General features: G+C 54.3%; 1 protein-coding gene across 1 annotated transcript in view; it reads right to left on the bottom strand.

Moving 5' to 3' along the window:
* TRIM8 (tripartite motif containing 8) overlaps positions 1 to 21,347 on the bottom strand; it is a 30,169-nt gene extending 8,822 nt beyond the window's left edge. The window contains exons 1-2 of the mRNA XM_085064951.1: positions 19,814 to 21,347; positions 18,876 to 19,531 (exon numbers count right to left, since the gene is read on the bottom strand). Of these exons, the coding sequence (XP_084921077.1) occupies positions 18,876 to 19,445 (570 nt within the window). The 5' untranslated portion in view covers positions 19,446 to 19,531; positions 19,814 to 21,347. The remainder of the gene's footprint in view (positions 1 to 18,875; positions 19,532 to 19,813) is intronic.
* Between the last annotated feature and the right edge of the window lie 5,244 nt (positions 21,348 to 26,591).

A 26,591-nucleotide genomic window follows, 5' to 3' on the forward strand; every position in this document is an offset into this window, starting at 1 on the left:
ATAGAGCCCATGCAGCTTCTCTGATGTCTAATAAGCGCTGTGCATCCTTCAGGGCCATTCACCTTGCAAGAGCAACCAAGTGCCCACACACTGACCTGTGGGATGCTTGCAGGATACTAATTCCCAGTAATTTCTGCTGAAACTGTCTGTGGGTTTGGAGGGTACTACATCAGGGCAGGTGGACAAACCACAGGAGTGCACAGCCTTCGTTCCCGCAGGAAACCAGGGGAGTAGAGAGCCAGGCTGCCCCACAGGGCACCTTTAACCGCAGCTGGACAGCTGGCCCAGGACAGGCACACTCACTTCTCTGCCTCTCTCCTTCCTCCTCCTCTGCGCCCAGGCCTTCCCCTCGCCGCCAAATCCCAGCCACTGAGTGAATAAGGACATTGTTTGCAGTCACCGGAAAGCCAGAACGGAGGGAGCAGCTTGGAGTGTGAGGGGGAGGAAGGGTGAGGAGGAGGAGGAGGAGGAAGGTGGAACCGGAGCGAGGAAGCCGCAAAGGGCAGATGCCTGTTGCGGGAATGGCTCCAGACACCTGCAGCTCAGCCCAGGGACTGGGATCAAGAGCCCCCATTGAGACACACGTCCCAGCACGTTGCTGGAGACGGGCCTGAAGTCACAGTGACTGAATTTTAATGCACCGAAAGCCCTGGACCAAGGAGGCGAGCACAACCTTTCGCCTCCCCGGGCCTCCCACACACAGACTTCCCTCTCCCCAGCCCCGCTCCACTGTCAGCTGGACAGTTTTCTGAGAAAAACCCACGCGATGAGCTATTTTCATCCCTCCTGAAAGTGTCACCCCACCTGCTAACACACCAGAACCCTGACACTGTGCACATCTGGGGCACAGCACCCTAATGTCCCCAAAAACAGGTTCTCAAATCATGAGATCATGTACCGCCACAGCCCAAATGGACCAGTCCCCACAGTCCAAATCCCTTGGAGCCTCCCTCCCACCCTGCCACGGTCTCCTGTTGACCAGACCCAGGCAAAATCAGCTCTTTCAAACTCCCCACAGCCCTCACAACACTCGCAGGAGGCTGATCCACTTAAAGGGGCAGGAAGGAAATGCTTTCTGGTTGGGGTTTCATCTTGCACACATTTACAGTAAGCACCAGGCAGGAGGGGAGGTCTCCAGCCAGAGCACAAGGTCTTGCCTCCCCTGGCCAGCCCCAAGCACACACAGTGCTCCAAGCTTTGGCTTTTCTCACGGTGCTCCCTGTACAGAGATCAGGCTGGTTTATCCTCAACAGGGGAAGGAAGAGGGGAGGAGAACAGCCTCTGAGATATTAATAGCTGCCCTTGCCAGGAAGGGATGGGAGCAGCAGCCATGCAGTGAACAGGCATCAAAGAGACCCCCTTGTCAGTATTGAGGGACCCCTGTGCACCAGGAGAGCTGGTGCTTTGTAGAAAAGGGCTGAAGGCCAAATATTCAGCGCCAGCTTGGGGAAACCGGATGTAGAGTACCTCTTGCAAGAACTGTGCTCCACCCTGTTCTCATGCTGGAGTGGGTGAAGATACCTCCTGCTTGTTCACATCACCCTCTGAGATGCTGCCTGGCTTCTGAGCCATCCCCGGGACAACAGGAGAAGAAACCATCAGGCTTAGACCCATGTCCCATCTCCACTGGCTACCCCACAGGCACAGCCCCATGTTCCACCTCCCATGCCCACACCAGCACAGCCAGCACAAAGCAGCTGGATGCTCCCATGGAGCCATGACTCATGGCTGCTTGGCAGAACCATGTTGGCCCTGGCTCCTGGGGCATCCTGGGACAGCAGGCATGGCAGACTCTGCTTCTCTGCACATCCCTGTACCAGAACAGATCCCAGACCACCACAGGGCTGTGTCAGTGCCTGCAGCCTGGGATAGCTCTTTCCCTTGTTTACACCCAGCAGAAAGGAAGAACTCGTTAATAAGGGGAAAATACAAGGCATTGTGTTGCATGGGGCCAGCAGCAGGATTTCTGGAGGCCAGGAAATGGGGACCTATTCTCTGTCAGAAAGAGACCTTCAGAAGGACCTTGAGGATGTTAATTTGCCTTCCTGGGCCTCTGTGTGTCCCCCTGCTCCTTTTGGCCACAGGGGTTACTTGATGCCTCTCACACAAATTGGGGAAAGAGGCTGGGGCTCTACCCATAGTTTTGGACCCCAACTTCAAGCCATGGCCCAGCTGCCACTGCTGTCAGTGTCCTTGGAGTAGAGACGAAGATTTGCTTCAAGGTGAAAAGGAGGATAAGGGAGATTGAGGAGCAGAGAGATGAGGCCAATGGTTGGAGACATATCACCTCTCTACCAGCAGCCCTGCAAGGCCTGGAGGAAGGAGCCTTCCTCATATGGGGTGTCTAGTATGGGTGATGTGCCCCTCAAAACAGAGGCCCCTACCTGCAAAGCACAGCAAGAGGCAGTGAAAGCAGGGCAAACTGCCTCTGCCAGACCTGGGGCTCAAGACTTGCTCACAACATGTGTAGAAGAGGAAAAGAGGAGCTGGAAATGCACCAGGAAGACGAATACCAGGACAAGAAGCTAGTTTGCATGCCGAGCATGCAGCCAGGCGAGTCATGACTGATGCTGCTGGCTCCACAGGACAAAGATGAGCCTTGGTGATAGAATCATAGAATCATAAAATCATTACTATTGGAAAACACCTCCAAGATCATTGAGTTCAACCTCTGACTGAACACCAGCATGTCAACTAAACCATTAGCACTAATGGCCATGTCCAGTTATTTCTTGAATACTTCTAGGGATGGTGACTCCACAGCCTCCCTGGGCAACCCATTCTAATGCTTAACCTCCCTTTCAGTGAAGAAATTCTTCCTGATGCCCAACATGGACCTTCCCTAGCACAGCTTGAGGCTTGTCCTTTTATCTTGTGATTTGTTGTCCAGAAGAGACCCATCCCCACCTCAGTACACCCTCCTTTCAGGCAGTTGTAGAGAGTCAGAAGGTCTCCCCCGAGCCTCCTTTTCTTCAGGCTAAACACCGTGAGCTCCCTCAGCCACTCCTCATAGCACTTGTGTTCCAGACAGATGCATTTGCGTGGTGCAGGAGCAAGATGGAGAGACTAGCTCTGAGGGCTGCAGGGGCTGCGGCTGCAGGCAAAACCAAGCACTCAGGGCTGTAAGGAACTCAAGAAATCACTTTTCTTTCTGCCGGGAAGGGAGGGAGAAGAGATCCCCACCCAGGCCTGGAGTGGATGCTGGCCAGCAGACCACCCCAGCCAGCTTTTGGTGGGAGGAGAGTCCCGGCCACCTTTGTCTGGGAGTGAGGAGAGCCAGGAAGAGTCACAGGGCCTCAGCTCTGTGTTTATGAAGGACAAGGTCTGCATCTTCTTCACCATCACGGATGCGAGGGAGGAGCTCTTTTCCCCACCTCTTTCAGTTTTAGGAGAAAAATATACCGGTTTAGGGCTGCTTATAAATTAGTGCCAAATTCACCCTACTGCTGAGCCACCTCCAGCACAGGACTCTGGCTGCAGGCCCTGACACAAACTTGCCCTGCCCAGCACCAAATGCCCTTCGAGTAGCCAGCTCAGAAGCACCAGCACTGGGGCACTGCAGCCATAGTGCAGGGGTTTGTGACATCCAGAAGGTTTCAGACACCCAGACCCGAGTTCCTTGAGCAACTGTTTCCAGCCACTTGGGAGCTCAGACTGACACCAACACCTGGAAGCACAACTGGTCCCCATGACCAGTGCTGCCTTGTGCTTCATCCCTGCCATGCCAGAAAATAAAATCTGGGGCCTGTAGCTGTGTCGAGTGGGATTCACCAGATTTCACAGTTTTTCAGAGCCTAAAAGATCATGTAAGAAGTCCTGCCCTTTCTGCCTTCAGCACACTCTGTGCTTGTGGTTTCTCAAATGTTTCAATCAATTTTATATGGACATTAGGGAGGCCCTACCTTCCTTTTCTCCCTCTTCTGTCTGTTTTCATACATCTGCCCCTTCCCAACCATAGATACATATAAAAAATTCATCCAGCAAAAAAAGAGCAGTCTCTCTGGTGGTATCATCTCCCCCAGCTGGCTCTCAGAAGCACTCTGCCAGCTCCAGCGGTGGCATTCTGGGCAGCAAAGGGAGATCATTCAGTGCTGAAACTCAGCTGAATCATAAAGTCCCGCTCCTCACACAAGCCCTATTGCTCTGACATATCATCTCTCAGTCGCTCCTCCCATAACCCTCATAAAAAATTCAACATGTTTTGGCAGCACCACCAATCCTGCCTCGATCCACTGCTGTCCCAGTCTCATCTAGCTCTGTTGAATTCCAAGATCTTCCTAACTTGATGAAATATCAGAGTCCCAGCCAGTTGTCCCCAAACTGCAGCTGAGGGAATGGCTTGCCTTCCAAAGGAGCCATCCTGCAAAGACCCATCCTATCGCTTGGCAGCAAACCTACCCCCATCTGCAGGCCCTGCAAAATTGAGAAACCCTCACTCCTCCTTCCAAATAAACATCTTGAAATCAGGATCCAGCTGGCCTGTGTGATCTCAGAGCCTTCTCCCTGCAGGGGTGAAACACAGCCAGCCTCTTCCACCCTTCCTCCCATTGCAGGCTGAGCAGCCTCTCCCTTGCCCAAAGACCTCTGCTCTGCACCCACCACGACTGAGTCCTGCCATGGGAAGCCCTGAGCTCTGAACAACAGCCCCTTTGGCTTTCTGCCCCTCTGATTTCTTGTTTCTGCTCTGGAGGGAGAGTGGCCTGAGGATCTGGAAGCATAAACAGGTTTTGTGGGGAACTCAGACCTGAGGAGCAGAGCAGCAGCAGCAGCAGCGAGATGCACCCATGTCCCAGCCATGAGACCACCAGCAAAGACCTGCAGCCACGTGCCCCATCAGTGCCTCATTTGGTGACCCAAAGACAAGGGGTCCAGCTGCACAAAGCACCTCTCCACACTCAGGCAGCACTGGAAAGAAAACCTTCCTTTGATTTAAAGGCCATGATTTTATTTTTTTTCCCCTCCCAACTGATCTAGTTAAACTTCCAACCGCTCAAGGCTATTTTAATTTGTACTGGTAAGTTAAATCAACACAAACAAGGGCAGAACAGGTTTATATGCACCTCTATTACTGGCCTGCACCAACTAGAGAGCAGCTACATTTCTCCAGGCAGCTTTTTTTTTTTCTCTAATAAAGATAAGGGGGATGTTTTTTGTGCACCTCCAACTGACAAATGGAGCCTGAAAGTGAATTGGGAGTCAAAGCCTTGAGGAAAGTCAAGGTGACTTATGCGCCAATAGGCTGGATTCAAAGAGCTTTGCAAAAATGCAGATCAACTAACAAGATTTATAAAACCCGTTAGGGGCTTAGAGGTCGCTTAATTCTCAAAGGTGCCAAGGAAAGTGCCTGACTTGCAGAAGGATGGATGGGGCTCAGAGGTGGCTATCTCAGCCTTTCGGTTGCTTCAAGAAAAGGGGACTCAATTTCTCTCGGAAATGAGGTTTTGACATGCCAAGATGTTTACTGTGAGCCTTGGCTCCTCCATCACTTACTTTAAAGAAAAAGAAACCAAGTCCTGTTGCTGCAGACAACTGTTACAAACATCTACCAAAAGCCACAGCAGAATCTGCTGCTTCAGCTCACCAGTGCCAGACACCACCCAGAGGAGAATGAGACTCAACCAGATTCAGCACACAAGCTGGAAAAAACAGAAGGGGGGAAAAGACTTTGCACATCTACAACTCCCCAGTGCCTGGCATTCTGCAGGCTGGAAGCAGCCTGTCAGCACCTGTGGGCAGCCAAGTCAACGTACAGTGAGTCCATCCACCCCACTGACCACGACCACAGTCTGCTGAACACCAAGGACCCTCCACTACCTCCCTGCTGGGTTTTCTCTCTTTGCAATTTTTTTGGTGAGGTGGCTGTTGAGAATCTGAAAGCCCGGATTATAATCTTTATGAATCCCATAGTTAGATCACGCTGAACAGCAGCCCAGCAATACCAGATGTTCAAACAAAGCTGCCAACCGACAGCTGTCTGCAGCTTGCAGCGTGTTTTTACTTTAAAATGCAAAATGATACCAATCTATATTAAAAGAGAGACGTTCAGAGCCTTGCGATAGCAGCTGAAGCCGCGGATACTGCTCTTTCACGCAGGGTGTGGCAGCAGAAGGAAATATCTCAAAAACTACTGCTTAAGCCACCCTCCCAGCCCCCCCAAATCCTGGCCCCTTTCCTAATGGGAAAGAGACTCACGTTACTGCCTGAGTGCCGTGAATGTACCAGTGCATGTCCAAACAAGCCAGCAAAAAGAAAAATGCAGCATGAACAAACACTGTCTAACGAAGGATGCCAGAACAAATCTGGGCGCTGCCTGCACCTGGCTCTCAGTGGCATGGGGAGGACAAAATGACACATGGGGGGACAGAGGGAATCAGTCCTGGGGTAGAGGGTGCAGCCCTTTCTGCATCAGTGACCAAAGAGAGAAAGGAAAGGTCCCTTCTGGCAGCAGAGCATAACCAGTGGAAGCATGGGATGGAGGGGCATCTTCCACTGCTCCAGCCCATCTGCCCAGCATCCCACCTCAGGCTGTCCCGCATCCCTCTAAAACACACAGGGATGCTCTGGCCTCACTGGAGAAACTGCCTGGGTCTCCTCTAAGACTTGAAGTGAAGTAGGTTTTCCACTTGTATTGCTTTGTACCTTTGTTAGGCTGGCTGGGACCAGGCACAAAGCCCTACACCCTACAACCTTTTCTGCACACCAGCAGCTGGAGAAAGCAAGAACTGAAGCTCAGCCTCGCTCTTTGTTATTCCTCCCTCTGGAAATGCAAGCCACCCACAACAACCACATTTTGGGAATGGCAAGTCCCGAATGCACTAGGCATGGCACAGTACTCCTGGCTTGCAGGAATTGTGCAAAGAGGGCTCTGACTTACTCGAACGTGACGTCCCAAATTCCCCACCAGCCGTGATCACAGGAAATCTTTGGGACCGGTCCCAAGGCTGCCTCATTGTGCTCCGAGCAGCAACAGCATGAATGAATCATGCTCCTCAACGTGACACCCAGCTCCCAGCAACGTACTCGGGACCAAAATATTTACGTTGCAAATGAGTAAGAATAGGACCAGATCCCCTCCCCAGCCTGGTGACATAAAAAGGCCAACCTGGTCTTGCAGCGAGCAAGTGGGTGGCAGAAGGATAAGAAAGCAGGAGGAAGAGGCCAGTCCGATGTCTTGCAGCCTGACTCTGCCCAGCAATGCTAAATCAGAGCCCTTCCCCATTACAGCAAAATCCCTGCAGTGGCAAGCACTGAGACTACGATCCCCGTGGTACCATGCTCCCTCCAGGTGACACGTGAGGGAGCATGCTGGGACCTGTAGTATCCAGCCCGCCAGCTGCAAAATGCCATCCCCCAGTAAACACATCTCAAATTAAAGTGATGCAAGGGGCCCCAAGCTCCTGGCAAGGTGCCAGCTGTGGCTTCTTGTTGGCAGGCACTTGGCGAATTCCCATGTGTTGCACTAGCCCCTTTCCACGGAGCAGCCAAGAGCCTGAACCCCGCAAACCCCCTCGCAGCTGACCTGCAACCTGCCCCTTCTGAAGCCACGTGTCTGCATGGACAGCAGGATGCTCCCACAGCTCTGGTGCAGCCCTGGCCCACAGGAGACCTCAGCTCTGCTCCTGCCTTGGTGTTGAGCCTTTCCACCTCTGCTCTATGGCACTGTGATGCTGACTCCAGAGCAAGACCCTGCACCCAGCACTGGCTAAGCTTCAGCTACATAAGGCTCAACACTGCATCCCTCGAGGGGTCCCATAAAGATGCCACCGACGCAATCAGAGTGGTAGACAGCAAAAAGCAACACTCTGGCGTGGTGTTTTCAGAACAGCACAGGCAGGCAAAGCTCCACCAAATCACCATGTCAACAAAGCTGGGGACAACCACCTCCCCACAGCATCCCAGATGGGCATGCAGTCACCCCGGGAGTGCTGTCACCCTGTGCTCCAGCAAGGCCAGACCATACGTCACCCCCTGGGGAACGTGGCACCCCTCTCCTTGCTTGCTCACCCTCCCCGCTGCGGAGGAAATCGTGCGCCCGGCTGATGTCAGGAGGCATCACTTCACACAAAGGCCAGGCTTCCTGGCGGGGAAGGGGTGGGGGAGTGGGGAGGAAGGGGAAGAGGAGCCTGGGGCAAAGGCAAACGGCATCTCCAGCTCCTTGTGTGTGCACGAGGGGCAGCAGCAGGAGACAACATGGCCCCTTCTATTTCAATTGCCCTTGCACTCGGGAAAGAGAAGCAACATCCTATGTTGCCCTTCACAGGAGCTGCAGCATGGCCTTGTCCTGCACCCTGTGCACCCCTTAAAGAATGCACTGAAAAGAAGGGGCTCAAGGTTTTTTAATTTGCTCCTGCAAATAAACCAGTTCCGTCTTCTCCATGTCAGGCAGGTTGTGGCTGCTCCCAACCAGGGGACACAGCCCCTTGCTTAGCCCCCAAACAGGGGAAAAACCACTTCTATGACAAGATCTAATATCAGCACCCCCAAAATGGGCACAAGCATGCACCCCACCTATCTCCTGTTCATGGGTGGCTAAATACTCATGGTACCCATTAATTGATAAATACTGGTAAAAATAATATCCTGAGGACCAAAGTAAGGAGTAATCTGCAGCCTTCATTTTTCAGACTCTTCTTCCCAGTATGCTCCCCAAAGCCAAGTGTCTTTGCAACACATGGCTTCTCATGGTACTCATAGCATCAACACGACGTCCTGCTTCAGCTTCTCCTCTCCTACTCTACCTCCTGCAGTCCCAGCTCACCCCCGGGCTGCAAAAGCAGCTGGTGGCCAGCACCAGACTGCATTGCTTTTGTCTCCGACTCAGCCACTCTCTCAAGGACAGGAGCACTCTGGACAAGCTGCACAGGGACCAGTGAAGGGGGCTTGGCTATAGGGGACCTGAGGGATGTGGTCGATGTTGATTGAAAAGGGAAATCACTGATGTTGCAGAGGGCACCCAGGGAAGGTGGATTTTGGATGTGGGCACCGCCAGGGAATAACTGCAAAGGAGCAAACCCTGCTGCTCTCCTTCAACGTACTGACTTCTGCTCCTAGGAGGAGGCCTGTCATTGGTTTTTAATCTCGCCCGATTACGGATCAGGCTTTGACATTATTGATTTCAGGCCCCTGAAGTATCATTTATCTTCCAGGTTTGACTCGGTGATCAGATCTCGACAGCTCAGACCCAGTCAGCTCCATCCTCCCAGGCAGCCAGGGGAACTGCTCTGCTCAACTCCCGTCCTGCTGATTCACGTGAGCCATATTTGAGGCTCAGTTTCCATCCTCACATGAGGTGTCTTTCATTCTATTCCTTCCTGGTATTTCATTTTCTGACTCAAAAATCCAGCTCCTCAAGTCTCTTGCCAACCAGCAGTGCTTTCTCAAGTTTGGCAGTCCAAGGTGTCTCCAGTGTGCACTGCTTCCCCCTTTCAGTTTCACTATCCTCTTTCAAAGAGGATGCAGCAGAGACACAAATGTTATGGGATGTGCTGAGAACTGCACAGGGACTGGGGGAGCAGCCCCAGCAGTCAGGGTACAACTAGAGAAGCCATTTCTAACTGTGACCCACTGCCATTTTCTAGAGCAGAAAGGACCAAAAACAGCAGCTCCACATTCCCTGCTGAGATCACACCCAAGAAAAACCCGGTGGCTATCATGGTGCTGCGGTAGCTTGCCCTTACCTGCCAGCCAGCACGGTTGCCACAGGGCCAGCTCGTGACTTCTGCCTGACCTTCAAAACATCAATGCCTGCTCCCTCCACAAGGCCCAGGAGAGATGGGCTGACAGATTCCCTTTCCCCTGGATACCTCCATCCTCCACCCAAACTGACAGACGCTCCCAGCCTCCACTGTTTGGGAAGCACAAGGTTTTCCTCAAATGTCTTTGTCAACAGTTACTGGATGCAGCATGTACATGAAGGCTGTCTTTTCAGATGCCTCCTGTTTCTCTCTCCTGCAAAGCCAGGCCTTGTGTTTTGGGAAGGAGGAGTATTTCCTGAGAAATACTAACAGTTTTAGCACACAGAAAGAAGAAGGTTTAGTTTTTGTTCTTCACCTTGTTATCATTTATCAGACTGCTGAAAAGCACTGTGGTAAATGGAGATTAGTACCACGTGCATTCATAGACTGTGGCAGGAGCCAGGAGCCAGCCGTGGGGAGGACCAGGGGAGGAAGTGCCTGGATGGGGGCAGCTAGCAGGGTCCACATTCTGCAAGGTACCATCAATAGCAAAGAAAGCTCCAGTCTCCAGGACTGCTTCCCCACAGTGCCATGGACTTCCTGACTCCAAGCAGGTCCCTCACACCTCTGCTTACCTCTACTTTAGGGTAATACCCCGACTTCCCCACCTAGACTTTAGGTTATTGCAGAGATTAAAATGATCTTTTTCTCCCCTGTTGTAAGTAGAAAGCTATAAATTCCTTAGCTGGAGGACAGGCTGGTTTTACCTGCTGAGCTCGCATCCTTGGGTGATGCATTTGGCAAGTGGTGGTCTTCACACCAGGCACTATTTCCAGTTCCCAGCCCAGATGCCTTGTTGTGCAAGATGCCAGCAGGCAGAGGCAGGAAAACAGCCCCCAAACATGCTCCCATTCCCTTGAAGGGGACAGGCTCTGTCTCCACTCCCTACAACCAAACTACCTCTGACCAAAACAGAGCTTGCAGGCCTCAGCCACCCAGACACAACAGTGCAGCTGTGGCAGGAGAGATGCAGTAATTCCCTCCTGGATCTGGCCACCCCCATCACTAAGGGGCTAGCACAATACCAGAGGGAAGGGGGAGCGCAGCACCCCCCCGCACTGTCCCCAAAGGGTCTGTGAGGGGGACAGAGACCTCGCAGCGCATTTATTCCGCTCCATCCATTTGAGAGGCACGCTTCAAGGGGCTTTTTGCCGTCAGAGGCGGGTGCACCAGGACAGGAAAAGAACAAAGGGAGGCACCGGCACCCCCAGCCCTTTGTCTGAGCGCAGAGGAGTTCACCTGCAGGAAAAACCTGCTCCCACCGCAGAGGCGGCAGCTCCACGCCGATTCGGATGGGGAGAGGGATGCAGCCCCCTCCCTCTAGCAAGAGGATAATGAGCACAAGGATGCAATCACATTACCCTCTCTCCCCCCTTGCCACACGCACAAGCCCATTACAGTGCACGCCAACCCCCCCGACTTACCAACAACCCAACAACCGCAACCAGCAATAAAAACCATTGCCACAGAAATACCAACCCGCCCCCCAGTGTGATCGATCTGTGTCTGCGTGTGGCCCAGCACCAAACCCTGGAGCTCGGCTCCACCGACCAGGATTGACTGGGAGGGAAGGGGGTGGGCGACTAGTTTCCAGGGGACGAGGTTTTAAAGCCACACAATAACTGGCTCAAATGAGGGTTTGGATTAAGCTGTCGTATGGCAAGGGAAAACACTGCCTCCATTAGGACATGGGGATTTTCCTTCCCTTTCTCCAAAGCTACAGCTCTAGGATGAAGCTTCCAGGTCACCCAGGCAGGGAGAGGAGAACTGGGTGATGCTGGGCAAATGGGGGATCCTGAACAGGGAGAGATGGGTGGAGAGAAGAAAAGGCAGATCAGCCCTCCCCAAGCCCCAGATCATACAGTTGGCTGCTCTGACAATGTTTACTCATATTTCAGAGAGACACAGCCATCCGGAACGTCCTCTCCCTCTCAGCATCCTCTCCCTGCCAACTGCCTCATCTGGAGCCATCCACAGCTCGGCTCTTCCCAGCCCACTCCAAAGACAGCCCCCCCACCAAAGCATCTACACAGCAAGAAACTGAAAAAGGACAGGTAGGGGGAAGAGAAGAAACAGAGAATTAAGTTAATTAATGTTTAATTTTTTTTTAATAGTTCTGGTATACCATCCCAGGAAACAGATGACTTGGAGTGTGCCTGGAGTGTGACGGTACCGTTGCAGAGTGCAGGGCACTGTGCTGAGCTGGGAACTTCTGCTCATGTTACCATCACAAGAAAATCACAAGACAGAAGACGGACAACCACAATGCCCTGGTGAGAACAGGCTGAAGCTGTCCCTATCAGAAAGGATCCAGGACTGGGAACCTCTTCCCTGAGTTCATCTGGGGGACATATGTAAAAACTTTTGCGTGCATCCAGAGTCTCATGCCTGTAAATAACCGTCCCTCCCTCCATATTTGAGACCAGACAGCTCTTCCTCCCGTTCCCAAGCATGCTTGATGTAGCTCTCCCGGGAAAAGGAGGGGTGGTTGCCTTGTCCTTCCACGCAGGAAAAGGAAGAGCAAGACATTCTTGGTCCTGCACATTTCGCATCTCCCCACCAGTCCTCCAGCTTCTGCCTCACCTTCTCTTCCAGCAAACAGAGGTTCATTGCAGAAAACTGGCTACCACTGCAAGCAAGCTCAGCAGCTCTGAGTCCTCTGTGCTATCCCCCTTACTTCAACCCAACCAGCATCTTCTCAGCCTAGAGGCTGTTGATAAATGCAGGAAGTTGACAAAGTCACCAAAACCTAGCCCAGATTCATAGCATTTTATTTTTTTTAAAGCAAAAAAGCCATGCCAGACCAGATTCTGCCCTGAAGCCTGTGTGGCAAAGCAGAATCCAGCTCCAAGTGTTTATTTATAAATCCGTACATACATGTACATTTGAATTCTGACAGAATTAATTCTGGCATCCAGCTAATTCAAAGCATTCCTCCCCCATCACACTACTGTTGCAGGCCAGCCCTGCACAGAAGCTGATTATAAAATGCTGCACTAGCCAGGCATTTCTGCAAAGGCTTGTGCTATTGAGCATTCAGTCTTTCCTTGCTTGGCTATTTCATTGTTTCGGTGTCGATCCCTCCTCTCTTGCCCTGTGTTTCCTGGTTACTTTTGTCCCTGCTCTGGAAGCACTGCTGCTCTCAGCCCCATTTCAGTGTCAGATTGAAAAAAAAACCCAAAACAATTACATGAAATTAAAGAGAAGAAAAGAAGAAATTATCACCATGTACCAAGATTTCCAGTAAACAGACAGGTAACGAGCAAAAAATAGGCCAATATGCTGCAAGGCAAGCTGCAGACAGATCTGGGGATAGAAAACACGCTGCCCGCCTCCCAAGTACAGCTAAGAAATCCCTGTGTGGTCACACGCTGTCCTCTGGAGCAGAGAGGAGAGAGGTCAGGGCAGCCAGCACTGTAAGAGCCTCTTTATTCTTGGGCAGTTGCACGAATCTGATCGCTTGTGCCCTTTGTGAGACATGGAAATCTGCCTTCTCCTCCCACCCCCTTCGCCAGCCCCTCTTCTGCTCCCCCTGCTCAGATGGGGACAGAGGCAACTCCTTGGCTCCAGAGGCAAAGACCAAAGCAGCAGAGAGGCTGTGGATGCCCCTCTGGCAGGACCAGGCCCAGATGACCATGTGGGAGACCTTGAGAACAGTGCTTTGTTGGAGCAAGGGGAGGGGAGAAGAAGGGAAGGGCAGTTCTGGGACTTGCACATTCCTTGAAGGGCTCACCCAGACTCCCACGTGTGAGGCACGAGGCTGAGGGGTGGAGAGAAGTCCAGGGTGTCCCACTGCAGTTCATGTCTCTCCTACTTCTCCCTCTCCATCATGCTCATGGGCTTGAGGAGAATGGCATGCTGGACACCTCCGTGCCAGCAGACACATGATGCTCACATAAATATCACACGATAGATTTAGATTAAACAAGGGTCTGGGCTAAGTTCATCATGCCCTCATCACCAGCCAAAGCTGGGCTTGGACCTCCTGGTTCAGAGACCAGACCATGACACCTCTGTCTCAGGGGCTCATTCAAAGTCACTGCTGAGGGAGGGCTTCAAGATGGAAAGCTCTAGGCCCGGGCAGTTGGGTGAGCAAGGCTGTGCCTAGACATGCCCACCTGCAAAGACAACCATGCCTAGAGAACTGCAGGGGGTAAGCCTGGGCTACATTTTGTTGCTATTCCTTGCAAAGCAGCTGAAGGTCCTCAGATGAACCTTTCCTGGCCTCTCCTCTTTCCACCTCACTCTCCAATAGCTCCTATCCACACTGCATTGTCCCCTATGGGAAGAGAGCATTCTCCACTGCAGCCCCTCTCCTACTCCTACCAAGGCTGTCCCCTCCACACAAGCCTCCTCCCTCCCACCCAACCCACCAGGCTGCCTCCCAGCATCCTCCATCTCTGCTGTCACTTCTCGGATTGACTCTACACAGAAGACTTGCAGCTGCAGGTCTGGAGCAACCAACCGCTGGCAACCTGACGGGCTAAGGGCAAGGAAAATGCTCAAGCTTAGCAGGAAAGCAGCGGGGAAAAGCCCTTAATCCAAACCCTGCGGAGGCAGGAGACTGCTCCAGTTCAGCCAAAGATCTCAGACTGCCAAGAAACCCACTGCTGCTTGGCCAGCAAACCCAGAGGGGTTTGCAGCAGGGTGGCTCAGCCCCCCCAGACCTCTCTAGGGCAGCACAGACAGCTATGGGTTGAACTAAAATCTCCTGCCCCTGACAATACAGCGCAGCAAAGCCTGACAGATCGATGTGGTGAGTGGCACGGAGACAGGAAGCTAGGCTAGGTGGGTGCTGGGATTTCTGCCACTGCCCAAGGCCCAAGAAGTCAGTGCTCATCATGGCAGCTTGACCAATTGACAGCATCCTAGGGCACAATGATCAGTCACATTTAGGAGCATAATGGCATATTCCTGAGGCCCCCAGGCAGCAGCTAGGGCATAAGCAAAGCCAGGGAGGGAGAGACCGGGGTTAGGCTGACCTAACCCCTGGGTTGGGCTGGCAGTTCAGCTCTGGGGTGCTGGTGGAAGTTCAGATGGAGGACGCAGGGAGAAGCTGCACAGGTCCTGCTTCGTAGGACCTGCTGCAAAAGTTGTCTGGGGACCAGGTATGCTCAAAGAGTGCCACAGCAAATGCCTGCCAGGCACCAGCCACACCACCTACAGCCACAAGAGCTAAATTAGCACTCAAGCACTTGGGCACTTGCACTCACAATGCCTGCAGTGAGCTGCGTGCCGTGCTCCTCATAAACAAGTCATCTGGAAAATAAGTAAGCCTGTAAAAATCCAGTCCATCACAAGTTACCAAACCTGTTTCAGAGTAAAACAACCTAGAGCAGTTCACGCCAGAAGCCTGGCAGTGAAGCTGATCCCAAGCTTCCCCACTGCTGAGGCTCCCTTGGTCCCAGCAAAATATCCCTGGCACAGAGGGCAGCATTGGGATGCAATGTGGGACTTGGTGCTGGCCAAAGCTGGCAAAGAACCAGAATTTCTGGTACAGACTTGAGATCCATCTCTTCCTGTGCCCCTACCAAGTGCTCACCTTTCCTCTTTCTCATAATTTAGAAAGCATATGAGTTGGCCGTATGTGGGGTGCTGCCAAGAAAGAAAGCCCAGACTCACTGAGTTGCAGAAGGACTCAGCAGCCCAGTCTCTGGATTTGCTGAACATGCACTGCTCAATGGACAGTGCTGGATGCTGTTCCTCCACACCTGCAGGAGGATTCCCAATGTTTTCCTCCAGGTCTCAGCACCACAATGCATTTTCTCCCTCTCAGTGCTCAAAGCAACCAGAGATCTTCAGAATGTGAAGGGATTTCTAGGAAGTTAGGTCAGGGGGAAATCTATCTCCTTCCCCCAAAACAGAAGCAGGAGCAGAGCCTCTCTACCCAAGCTCCTTTCCACTGGTGGCACCTCCAGCAGAGGACAGGCAGCTGGGAAACCTCTGAACAAACTCAGATGCACCTGACCTCAATCAACCACGTCCCAGACAAACACAGGGCAAACATGGTAATATCCTGCAAGTGAGTCGCTTTCTCTTACTGCTGACTTCTGAGCCATGCTCCAATCCCAGCAATGTATTTTTCCCCTTTTTGGATGGAGAAAAATATAAAAAGCAACATATCAACCTTGCACTGGAACAACTTTCTTTTTCAGCCTTAGAAGCAGGTTCCCCCATGCAGGCAGGAGGCACGTGGCTAGGGCAGCAAAGGCAAAGATGGAAGAAATAATGTTTCATTTTGAGACCTTGACACAAACAAAATGACAAGAAGTAAAAAAAAAAAAAAAGAAAAAAAAAGAAGAAAGAAAAAAATAAAAGAGGGTGCGTTGTTGGCTTTTCTTCCCCCCTCTCCTCTTTAAGCGCTACAAAAACAGGAAACAAAGGAGAAAACATCTCACGGGGGGAAGGGGAGGTAAGCGCTTTATACGCCCACGAAAGAAAGATTAACCACATATTTTATTTACTGTTTGTATTACGGTTGCACTGTGGAGTTCAACTAATTCCGAGCCAGGGCTCTGCGGGTTCATGCAGCACCTAACACTGAGAGGGGTCCTTCCCCCAAACCCACCAGGCATGTGCTCTGCTTCAGGCAAACCCTGCACAGACACCCCCTTTCCTCTGGCACACACCCGCCTGCAGCCTCCTTCACGCAGCCAGAGTACTCCTGCCCCAGCTGCCAGCTCAGCTGACAAAGTGCTGGTGCTGTCCCCAAGGAGTTTTCAGCCCCTTTTCCCCTTCGAACCAGTCTGTAACTGGCAGCATACTCAGAGGAATAAATGCTGTAAGAGTGGAGTTTATGGGGTGCAGGTTTGCAGGCTCCAGTCCCTCCTCCGAGCCATGGGGGCCACCCCCTCCACAGCAGGCAAATGTTGCAACCCCCACAGTCGCGAGTCCCCCGCACCAAGGTCAGGGCTCCGAACCTCCCAACTTTGACTCATTTCTCAATTAACGGCTTTCCGAGTGTAAGCCACACATGGAACAAACCTCTCACAACGGGGCCTCCCCCGGACCTCCCAAGCCCAGCGTTACTCATCTGCCCCCCAGTCCCAGTCCATCTTTCCCGGGATGCTCCAAGTGTGGCTCACCACCGCTGCAGGGTGAGCAAGCAGCCAGGAATCCCGGGCCCGGCTCCCGCAGGTGGGAATCCGTCACCAGCTGAGCTCATGCACCCTAATTCGGGAGCCGACGAGGCCACCTTCCTCGCTGGCTGGCGAGGGGCAGCTTTCAGCTGGAGACCTGGCCACGGCCATGGAGCAAGGGTTGGCAACCTGCTGGGTGCTTTTCCCAGGGGCTCATCCCTACCCCAGCCACTTCATGGAAGAACTGCTTCAACTATAGGGGGGATCCTTTGGGCACACCGTCCCCCAGCTTGGTGCTGTCCTTCATTGACCCAGACTCCGAGCACCCAACCGAGCCACGCGCCCAGCGGGAAGAGACAAGCTTATCATCACAGAGAAAGGAAATTAAGATAACGCGGCGATGGAGGTACCGAGGGACTTGGCCAAGGTCACAAAATAATTCCGTGGCTCTACGATACAGCAGTCTAACACTTTTGGTGTCTGGCCACGTATCCTAAAATTTCACGCCAGGGCCAAAATCCAGCCTAGTCGGTGGCAGCTTTCTGCCAGGTCATTAGCAGCGTGCATCCGCAAGAAGCGGCGAACATCCAGCCATAACGACGGCAGCAACAACAAAAAAAACACACAGCAAGAGCGGGAATAAATGAGATCAAAGTGTCCTGGAAAAGGACCTGGAAAAATAGTTTTGGTCCCTGGCTAAGGCTCCTGGGAGATGCACACGCGAGCTCCATCCCAGCCCCGCGCAGCCCTCCCGAGGTGGCTCCCCACCCCGGCAGAGGGAAACCAAAATGACTCCCTATAAATAGAAGCAGAAAAGCGCTTCTCCAAAAGACTGACTGGGTCTTTCCCCTTCCAGCGTGTGTGGCGGAGCTGCTGGCACCTCCACGGAGGTCCCTGGTTTTCCCCCAAAAAACCTGGAGAGGAAAATAACCTTCCTGTGAGCTCAGGCTGGCTCCTCTCTACACAGAGCTGCCCCCCCACCCCCACCCCACTCCCAGGCCTGGCCATCCAATTGGAAAGTAATTATACTGCAATTTTTATTTATGACTTCTTTTTCTTTCTTTTTTTTTTTTTTATTGCTAAATGGTGACTCATTTTGGCAACATTAAAATACACAGGAAATCATCCCCATTTTACAGTAATCACCATTCAATTCATTGTTAAATATTTATTCGGCAGACAAGCGCCGAGCCTCTTTCGAAGGGTCGGAGGGGGAGCAGAGGGGCAGCCCTGAAAAGGGGGGAGGTGGTAGAGGGGTCATGGCAGGGCTGCCCGCAGGGCTGGTAAATGCCCGCCAGGAACTGAAGGGTGGGGAGCCAGGGGTGAAAGCTCCTGCCAGATGGCCTGGCCAAGAGCAAAATACAGACCCGCTTTCCCTCGAATCCAGCACTACAGCCCATGCTGCTCTAGGGAGGAGGGCAGCCCTGTGTCCCCTAATAAAAACCACATTATTTGGCCAAACCCCAAGCCTGAATCCCCACCAGTGAGACGTCATGGGTCTCTGACACGAAGCTCTTCCATTGCCGGGGGGAAGAGGATGGCGGCCACCGGCCCCAGTGGGAGGCAGTGGGAAGAGCAGGCAGTTTGACATTCACAGGCCTTACAATGGACAGAGTCCGCTCCTGCAGCCGCTTTGTCCTCCCAGGAAGCCCAATTTTGGGGCGACTCGACCCCGGATGCAGGCAGCTCTTCTGCCTTCCTCCGAACATCTGCGTAGCCCAGCACAAGCCTGGGAGACTGCCCCTCCAAATGCCCCCGGCCCAAGACCTCAACCTTTCCCTGCAGAGCACAGACCCAAGAGACCATAGATCCCACAGCTCAACAGAAGGCCTCCCAGCACAGACCCCTTCCCTGGGGAGCACCCCTGGCACCATCACTGCTTGGCTGGGGGGCCACCCAACATGTCTGCCATGGGGGGACCCAGGGTAGGAGGAGGAGCAGCGCCAGGATGGACTTTATGTAGGTCCTACACAAACACAGGGGAACAGACACAGCAGGGGAGAGGGTGGCCGGGTGGTCCCCGGGCCGGGCAAACCCGGGCGTCCAGGACGGTCGGACTCACCCGGATCTCATTGCGGCGGATCTCCACGTCGCAGACCGAGTGTCCCTGGTGGGCCCCGCTGTAGTAGCAGCAGAACTGGCAGACGGCCACCTGCTCGGCCTCGCAGTGGTACAGGCGGTAGGCATTGTGCTGGGGGCAGCTCCAGGCCCGCACGTCCTCTGCCTCCACCAGGAGATGCCCCCGGGCCGTGGAGGGCTGCTGCAGGTGGGTCTGGACGTGGGACTGGCAGCACGGAGCCTCGCACCTCAAACAGATCTTCTGGGCGGGCAGCGGCGGGCCCCGGCGGCAGAAGACGCAGTGCAGGACCGAGGGGGGCTTCTCCAGGTTGAGGGAGTTGAACTTCTCCACGATGTTGGTGAGCTTTAGGTTCTTCTCCAGGTTGGGCTTCTGGTTGTAGGCCTGGTTACACTCCGGACACCGCACCAAGCCAGACTCCTTGGCCCACGCCTCCCCGATGCAGCCCCGGCAGAAGTTGTGCTTGCAGGGCAGCTGGACCGGCTCCACAAAGACGTGCAGGCAAATGGGGCAGATGAGCTCCTCTTCAAAGCAGTTCTTCCAATTCTCGGCCATCTCTGCCGGCGGCTCTGGCGACGCTTCCCTCCAGCCGCTTCGGTCACTCAGTGCGGTCTAGGGCTGGACGCCGGGGTCTGTCGTCCCTGGAAGGGGAAGGCTGAGGGTGAACAGACAGGCTCCCCCCTCCCTGCAGCACGCGCCATAAATAATAAACCGCAGCAGATTTTAAAATTGGGGATAAAATAAACCACAGAGCAGCACTCTAGGAATATCCGGCAGAAAACGCAACGTCCCCGTCGCTTTGTTAAAAAAAACAACACAAACGGTTAAAAAAAACCCCAACATGATCCTGCTGGACTTCCAGCCTAAAGTCCTAATAAAAGCTATTTGCTCCTTTTTACCCCAGAAGGTGAACTGAAACTTACCAAAGGTTGAAAAAAATCCATACAAAATCCAGCAGCAGAGTCCAAGTTCCATATAAAGCTCCTAAATTTAGCGCTCCGGATCAGATTTTTCTTTTCTTAGGTTTGCAACTGACATTCAATATTTTAAAGGGACTTTTGTCCCCCACCAAACCTGGCCAACAGCTGAGGGCACCGACTCACTCGGGCTTTTTTTTCCTTCCCTGTATTTCTCCTCCCTCTCCCCCTGATGGGAGTTGGGAATCAGAGTCTTTTAAAGGAAACAGATCAAAGGGTTAAGATCCAAAACGGGAAAAGGAGGAAGATTAAAAAAATAATAATAATAGCGACGATGACGATGGCGGAAAAACGAATTCTCTCTGCGGCCCCCGAGATTTGCTTCTAAATCGGAGGAGCAGCAGGAAAAAAAAAAGGAAGAGGAAAAAAAAGACAAGACGGGGAGAAAAAAAAAAAAAAGAGAAGAAAAAAAAGCCCTCTCGCCTGCTTCGAGATTGCGAGGTCTTGAATGGGAGAGCTCGGTCATTCAGAGCAAACCCCAGCCCAGCACAGCCCGCCCAGCTCCTCCAACGCTCCCGGAGAGGGATGGGAGAGGGGACGGGCTTTGCCACGGGGGGTTCTGAGCCCCGCGGACCCCAAATCAACCTGCTCCCGCTTCCCACCAGGGCTGGGGGGAAAAAGGCGCCCGGGGGGTGTCCGTCCTAGCCCGCTCTTATGGCCGGCCGGAGGGTCGCAAGCCCCCGACGGTAACAATGCTTTGGGGCGCAGGGACGGTGCCCGAGCCGGCGGCGGAGCGCTGCGTTCCCCGGCGCGGCCCCGCCGGGAAGGGGCGAGGCGGCGGCGGGCAGCCGGGAGGAGCCGGCCGGAGCGAGCGGTTCCGGGAGAGCCGAGTCAGCTCTCAGCCATCTTGAGCTGCCCGGCTGAGAACGGAGACCGGGAGCGCGTTAAAAATAAAATAAAATTAAATTAAAAAAAAAAAAAGGAAAAAAGGAAAAAGGATATTTTTTAAAAAAAGAAATTATAAATAAAGTCACCAGAACAACCCCGCTCCCGGGAGCCGCCTCCTCCGCCTGCCCGGCAAGGCTCTGCGGAGGGGCTGCGGGGCCAGGCGAGCCCGAGCCGAGCCGTCCCGTCCCGTCCCGGCGGGGCCGCTCAGCACAGCCCCCCGCGCCCGCCCCCGCCGCCTCCAGCCATCTTGGGGTCGCCCTGGGCGCCGGAGCCCCACGCCCCGGCTTCCTCCCGCCGCCCCCGGGGAGGCGGCCGCGGCCGGGAGGGGGGGAACGAGGAGCGAGGCGGGTGGGGGCGCGGATCCCCGCAGCGGGGAGGGGAAGGGGGGGCGGCGCCTCGGGCTCAGCCCCGGCGCGGGGGGCCGGGGCGGCGGCGGGGGGCGGGCGGGGCGGCCATGGGGGCGGCGGCCGCGGGGGATCGATCAACCGGGGAAAGGGGTGCGGACGGGCGCGCCCCGCCCCGCTCGGGAGCCGGCCGGGGTGGGGGGCGGAGCGGAGGCGCCGGTGCCGGTGCCGCTGGGTCTCGCCGGGCGCTGCCGCCGCCGCCTCGGAGCTGCCGCTGCGCTGCGGCGGGAGCGCCCCGCCCCGCCCGCGGGACCGCCCCGCGCGTCACCGGCACCGCCCCCGCCCCGCCCCGCCCCGCCGTAAAGGGGACACGGCCGCGGTGGGGCCCGGCAGCGACCTCCGCCGCTGTCTCCGAGGAGCCCGGGCTCGGGGCTTCTCGTCTGGTCACTGCATCGGCCGTGGGGCCACGCTGCCTGGCCACCGGCATCCCTACGCGGCCAGCGCTGCTCATGGTGCCGGTCCCTAAAAAGGCTGATTGCCCTGGAACCAGCGCACATCTGGGTCACAGCTGGCGCTGGGTACCATCCTCATCGCTGTGTACAACTTCCTCGCGAGGGGAACTGGATGGGCAGGCACTGATCTTTTCTCTCTGGCAGCCAGTGGCAGGACCCGAGGAAATGGTCTGAAGCTGTGTCAGAGGAGGTTGAGGTTGGATATTAGAGAAAGGTTTTGGTTGGTCTCTGGAACAGGCTCCTCAAAGCAGTGGTCACACCACTAGGCTTGCCTAAGTTCAAGAAGTGTTTGGACAACACTCTCAGACACACTGAGGATGCATAATTCTTGAGGATGTCCTGTGCGGGCCAAGAGTTGGACCCGATGATCCTTGTGGGTCCCTTCCAACTCAGAATATTCTATGATAAGTGCCCTCAGGATTAATAAGTGCATTTCAGGTGCGTTTCCTCCCTGTGCAGAGCAACAGCCGTTTGTCCCCCGGGGTCCTTCCCAAACCGGCAGCCCCAGCACCTTCCGCCGGAGCTCAGGGCACAGAGGTGTCTCTGTTAACAGCTCTCCCACCAAATGTTTCTGCAGCTGTTTTGTGGGACACTGTATATCTAACCCCTGCCATATGTGCCAGGCCGCTGGGAATAAAACACATTGCTGGTATAAATCCATTTCCCACTGGCAAGAGTGTCACAAATGGCTCAAAACAAAGTATTTACACCAAAAAATGGTCAGGGTCCACAGTCAGGTTTATGGTGGAGTGACAAGAGGGCAAAGGCTCAGTCAGGGCTTCGGGATCTGGCCCAAACCTGACCCCTCGGTGACGCTCTCTGATGGCAGTTTGCTTCTGGGAGGGATTTAGCAGGAATTCCCCATCTGTGGCCTCAAAGCTGCCGACCAAAACGTCTGGAGACACCACCCAGTAGCGTCGACAATAGCACCCTATATCCCCAGTGCCTCAGACCACCCGAGGCAGCCTGCTAGAGGGACAAGCATTCCACACCACTCCCGGTATGAGGATTATCCAGGTCTTTCCACACTGTGTTTTACAGGAAGCCTCTGTGCATAGACAGGTCCTGCGAAGAGACACTCTGATAAGGAGACAGTGATGGTTTCTGCTCCAGGACTGGGGCTCACCCTGTATCACCCCTCGGCCACCCCCCTCCATTCCTGCATACCTATTCCAGAGCTCCTGGGGCTCGAGTGCCAATTCCTGAAAAGGGAGAGGTTTGCCATGTAATTCCTCTGCCAGGCCTCGAAGCCCATGGGCTGTAAAACCCTCCAGGGTTTTACAAGCCATCCGGCAGCCAGGACTGGTGGGATCTGGGCAGGGCAGCATGAGCTGTGTCAGAACCGCAGTTGACTGGCGGAGCCCATGTGGAGGCAAACCTCTCCTTGAAAAGTCAGCGCAAAACTATTCATGACTCTCACTTCTTTATAAACACACACAGTACCAGACAGCCTCCAGTGACAGCCACTGTCCCCACCCCAGCCGGCACAAGGCTCCTCTGCAGGGGCTTCTCTGGCCCCCTGTACTCCCACTGTGGCTGTGCTGGGGAAGCTCATTGGTATTTACCAGCGCTGAAAAGTGAAAAGTGGATGGGATGGGGCTGAGCCAAGCTGAAAGATGCACCTTACTCTTTGCTGGGAATCCCTCTGTCCTGGGACTGGCACTGGCCCAGCTGTCATCATACCCACATCTGGATGATGCCATCTCCCTGCCCATGCCAGAGAAACTCCCTTGGCAAGGGAAGCCCCAAAGCCAGGCTGGGCATTGCAGCCCTTCCACAACCAGCAGGTCCTGCCTGGAGAAAGGCTGTAGGCAGGGCCCCCTCTGCCTATACAGCTCCCAAACCTCTTCCTGACAATGCTGGGTGGCTGATGAACACCAGCAGGAACAAGCTGCAGAAAGCCTGCCCATGCTTTAGTCTCCCCTCCACCAGGATCTTGGTGTGGGTGTCCCAGCCCACACTAAGGGGCTGCAGAGGTGGTTTGTAGCTGAGTCCTGGTGTGCATCCTTCAACCCCCCCAAGCCTCATTTTCCCCAGCCACTGCCAGGCCATCATTCCCCTTTGCCAGTGGTCTCCCTTCAGCAGCCCTTAGCCCTGCCCTGGAAAGACCACTGCCTTCCCCCAGCCTCCCCAGTAAAGTATCAGGATCTCTGCTGAGCCTTTAATGAGCACTGACTGGACTACATGTACACCCTGCAGAGCCAGGATGCTCAGGCACTTGTCACTAACATCTGGCACTGAGGTGGCATTGCCTGGTACAGACAATGTTCCTGGGAGTGGGGATGAACTTGGCTGCTCCACAGAGCTGAGGTACCAAACTCATTTTGGTGTCTAGGGCTTTGGGCCCTTCTGAGTTGATGGTAGAGAGAGGGTGTTTGCAGAGATTTACAGAGCAGTTGGTTGTTAAAGTGACACCATCCCTGTCTGCCACCACCCTCTCTCAGCAACACTCCTGAAGGCTCTGGCACCCAGCCCCGTATCTTCCCAGAAGTCTTGAACCCTCCAGAAGTGATACAAAGTGCTGTATTTCTTGGGTCATTTATAACTCAATTAACCAGTCAGGGAAAAGCCATCACTATTCTCCTGTCCCCTTTCATGTCAGCCTGGTGAGGTGGCTTAGTGTGATGGAGAAAGCTCCCTCCACCCTACTCCATGTGATTAACACGCTGAAGACTTTCACTGAAGTTTAAGTTTTAAAACTGGGTTTAAGGATGTAAGGAATTTGCAGGATGACAACAGCCTGGCTTCCAACACTGAATCTGTCTGCTTATGGCCATGCCATGTTCCTGGCTGGGGTGGAGGAGTAGGGAAACAACCCCATGGAAGAGGCACAACACAGAGGTCAGCATGGTCACTGGCTGACCCAGCCCAGGGCACACCACCAATATGCACCACTTGTGCCCAGCCATCCCATGGAGTCACAGTTGTCCCTCCCACATTGTCACCTGCCTGCTGTGGCATCCTCCCAGCCTGGTACCTGTTAGTAGAAGATGAACATGTGAGTGTGTTGTGCATCTGCAGGGGAAACCTCCTGTCCTCTGACATTAATAAAAAGGGACCAGAAGCAGGATGTGCAGCCTGGTCCCCACAGCACACAAAGCAGGTTCCCAGCCCTCCAGGCGATGGGATCCAGTGACACCCACATCTGACACTGACAGCTGGGAACAGAGCTGGAATGGCATGCTGGGTGCAGGGATGGGGATGCCCTTGTTGGCCCTGTGGGAGAGCTTTACCCTTGTGCAATGGGTCCGCAACTGGTGCTCCTCTTGGGGCAAAAATGCTGGGCTTTCTCCCATCCTCCTGGAGCTTAAAGCATGGGCCAAAGTGGATACTGAGGGCTGGCCAAGGGGGACCATGGCAGGGTGATGGAGGGGAGCTCTGCTTTGGTTCAGGCAAATCCAGGGTGGAACAGCCCAATCTGAGGCTGAATGGCCAAATCCAGGGGTGCACAGCCAGCCAGCTGTGGAGCAGGGGTGATGCTCCACCACCTTGGCTGGGCTGGGGGTGCCGGTGGGTGCCCGAGAGGGTGGCAGCGGGTCCGGCAGCTGCGGGGCTGGAGCGCAGGGAGCCGGATGAGGGCCCGTGTAGTTCCCTGCTTGGTGGGGTTTCTTTCTATGCAAATGCCTGGGAGCAGCTGCCCTGCCGGCGTGACTCATTTCCTGCTCTTGTGTCACATTCTGGTCAGGCCAGTTTGGCAAAGGCTTTCTTCTCTCCCTCGCTGGCTTGTCCTCCTTCTCTCCCCCACCGCCGAGGGCTGGGATGTGCATTCGCTCAGTCCCTGGCAGGATGAGGCAGGATTTTCAGGAAACTGCGTCAAAGCCACAAAACCTCCATATATATTAAAAAAACCCCAAAACAACCAAACAAAAAATCCAGCACAATTTTCTTTTATTCTTTTTTTCTGAGCATGATGGAGACTGGCGGCCAGACAGGCTCCTCCGCTCTTCCCCCTCCTGGGGCGGTTCTTTCCCCGGAGACTCAGGGGACAAGACCTGGCAGAAAAGCTGTAAAAGTTTGCCGGGTGGACAAGGGGAAAAATGCAGCTTGGTCTCATTTTACCTTCTGCTGCCAGTTGGAGAGGTGCTGTCAGAGCCAGGCTGCCAGTGGGCAGCCTTTAACAGGGAATGGCTGGTGAGAGCATCCGGGGGAGCCACCATCCCTGGAATTTGCCCGACATCTTTGTTTCCTCAGCAGAGCTCTGGGGCAGCCTCACCACTGCGCTCTGAAAAATGTACTGGCCTGGGTTAAAAGTAACTCGTTCATCTTAAATGGGTCTGGAAAGGATAGTAGCAAACACCGACAGACCCCAGTGTGGCAGGTCTCCCACCATAGGTTGGGGCAAGGGAAGGTGATGCCGGCAGTGAATCCCTCTGGCTGCTCCCACAGTCCATCCAGGCTGGCACTGCCCTGAGCCCAGGCTGTGTCACAGGTAGAAAAGTCACTTTTTGAGGCAATTCTCACCTGAACTGTGTTGTGGTGAGGCTGGGATTTACAGCTTCCCAGGTGGCCATGCAAGCCCTCCAGCCCCAGGGCTCTTGCTTTGTTGTGTCACCATTCCCCGGATGCAGGGAGGCACACACACACCCCTCGCTGTCTCCAAGGCCAGGGCAGAAAGCAGCAGCCCTTTACCTTGATCCTGTGGCTCCCAGTGGCCCCGGTCCTCCCTCTGCACCAGCCCTTTCCCTGGTGCATTGATCTCTGGCACAGCATCCTTCACCATAGCGGGGCATTTCCCTGAGGGAAAGATGGAGCTCCTCTGTGCTGCCAGCCCAGCAATAAGCTTGGGACGTGAAGGTGCCAGCCCTAAATCTGATCATGGGAGACAGGGTGGGAGCAGGATACAATCCCACTGCCTTCATTCTCATCTGCAGTTTGGTACAGCAACCCTGCCATCCGGAGGCCCCTGCGGTCCCTGCCCAGAGCAAGGTGTAACCTTTGCAATCTTCACATCAATTTCTCAGCCTTCCTGTTCATTTTCTG

Source organism: Lichenostomus cassidix, chromosome 6 (assembly GCF_008360975.1).
Source record: "Lichenostomus cassidix isolate B80296 chromosome 6, HeHo_3.0, whole genome shotgun sequence".
Taxonomy (NCBI): domain Eukaryota; kingdom Metazoa; phylum Chordata; class Aves; order Passeriformes; family Meliphagidae; genus Lichenostomus; species Lichenostomus cassidix.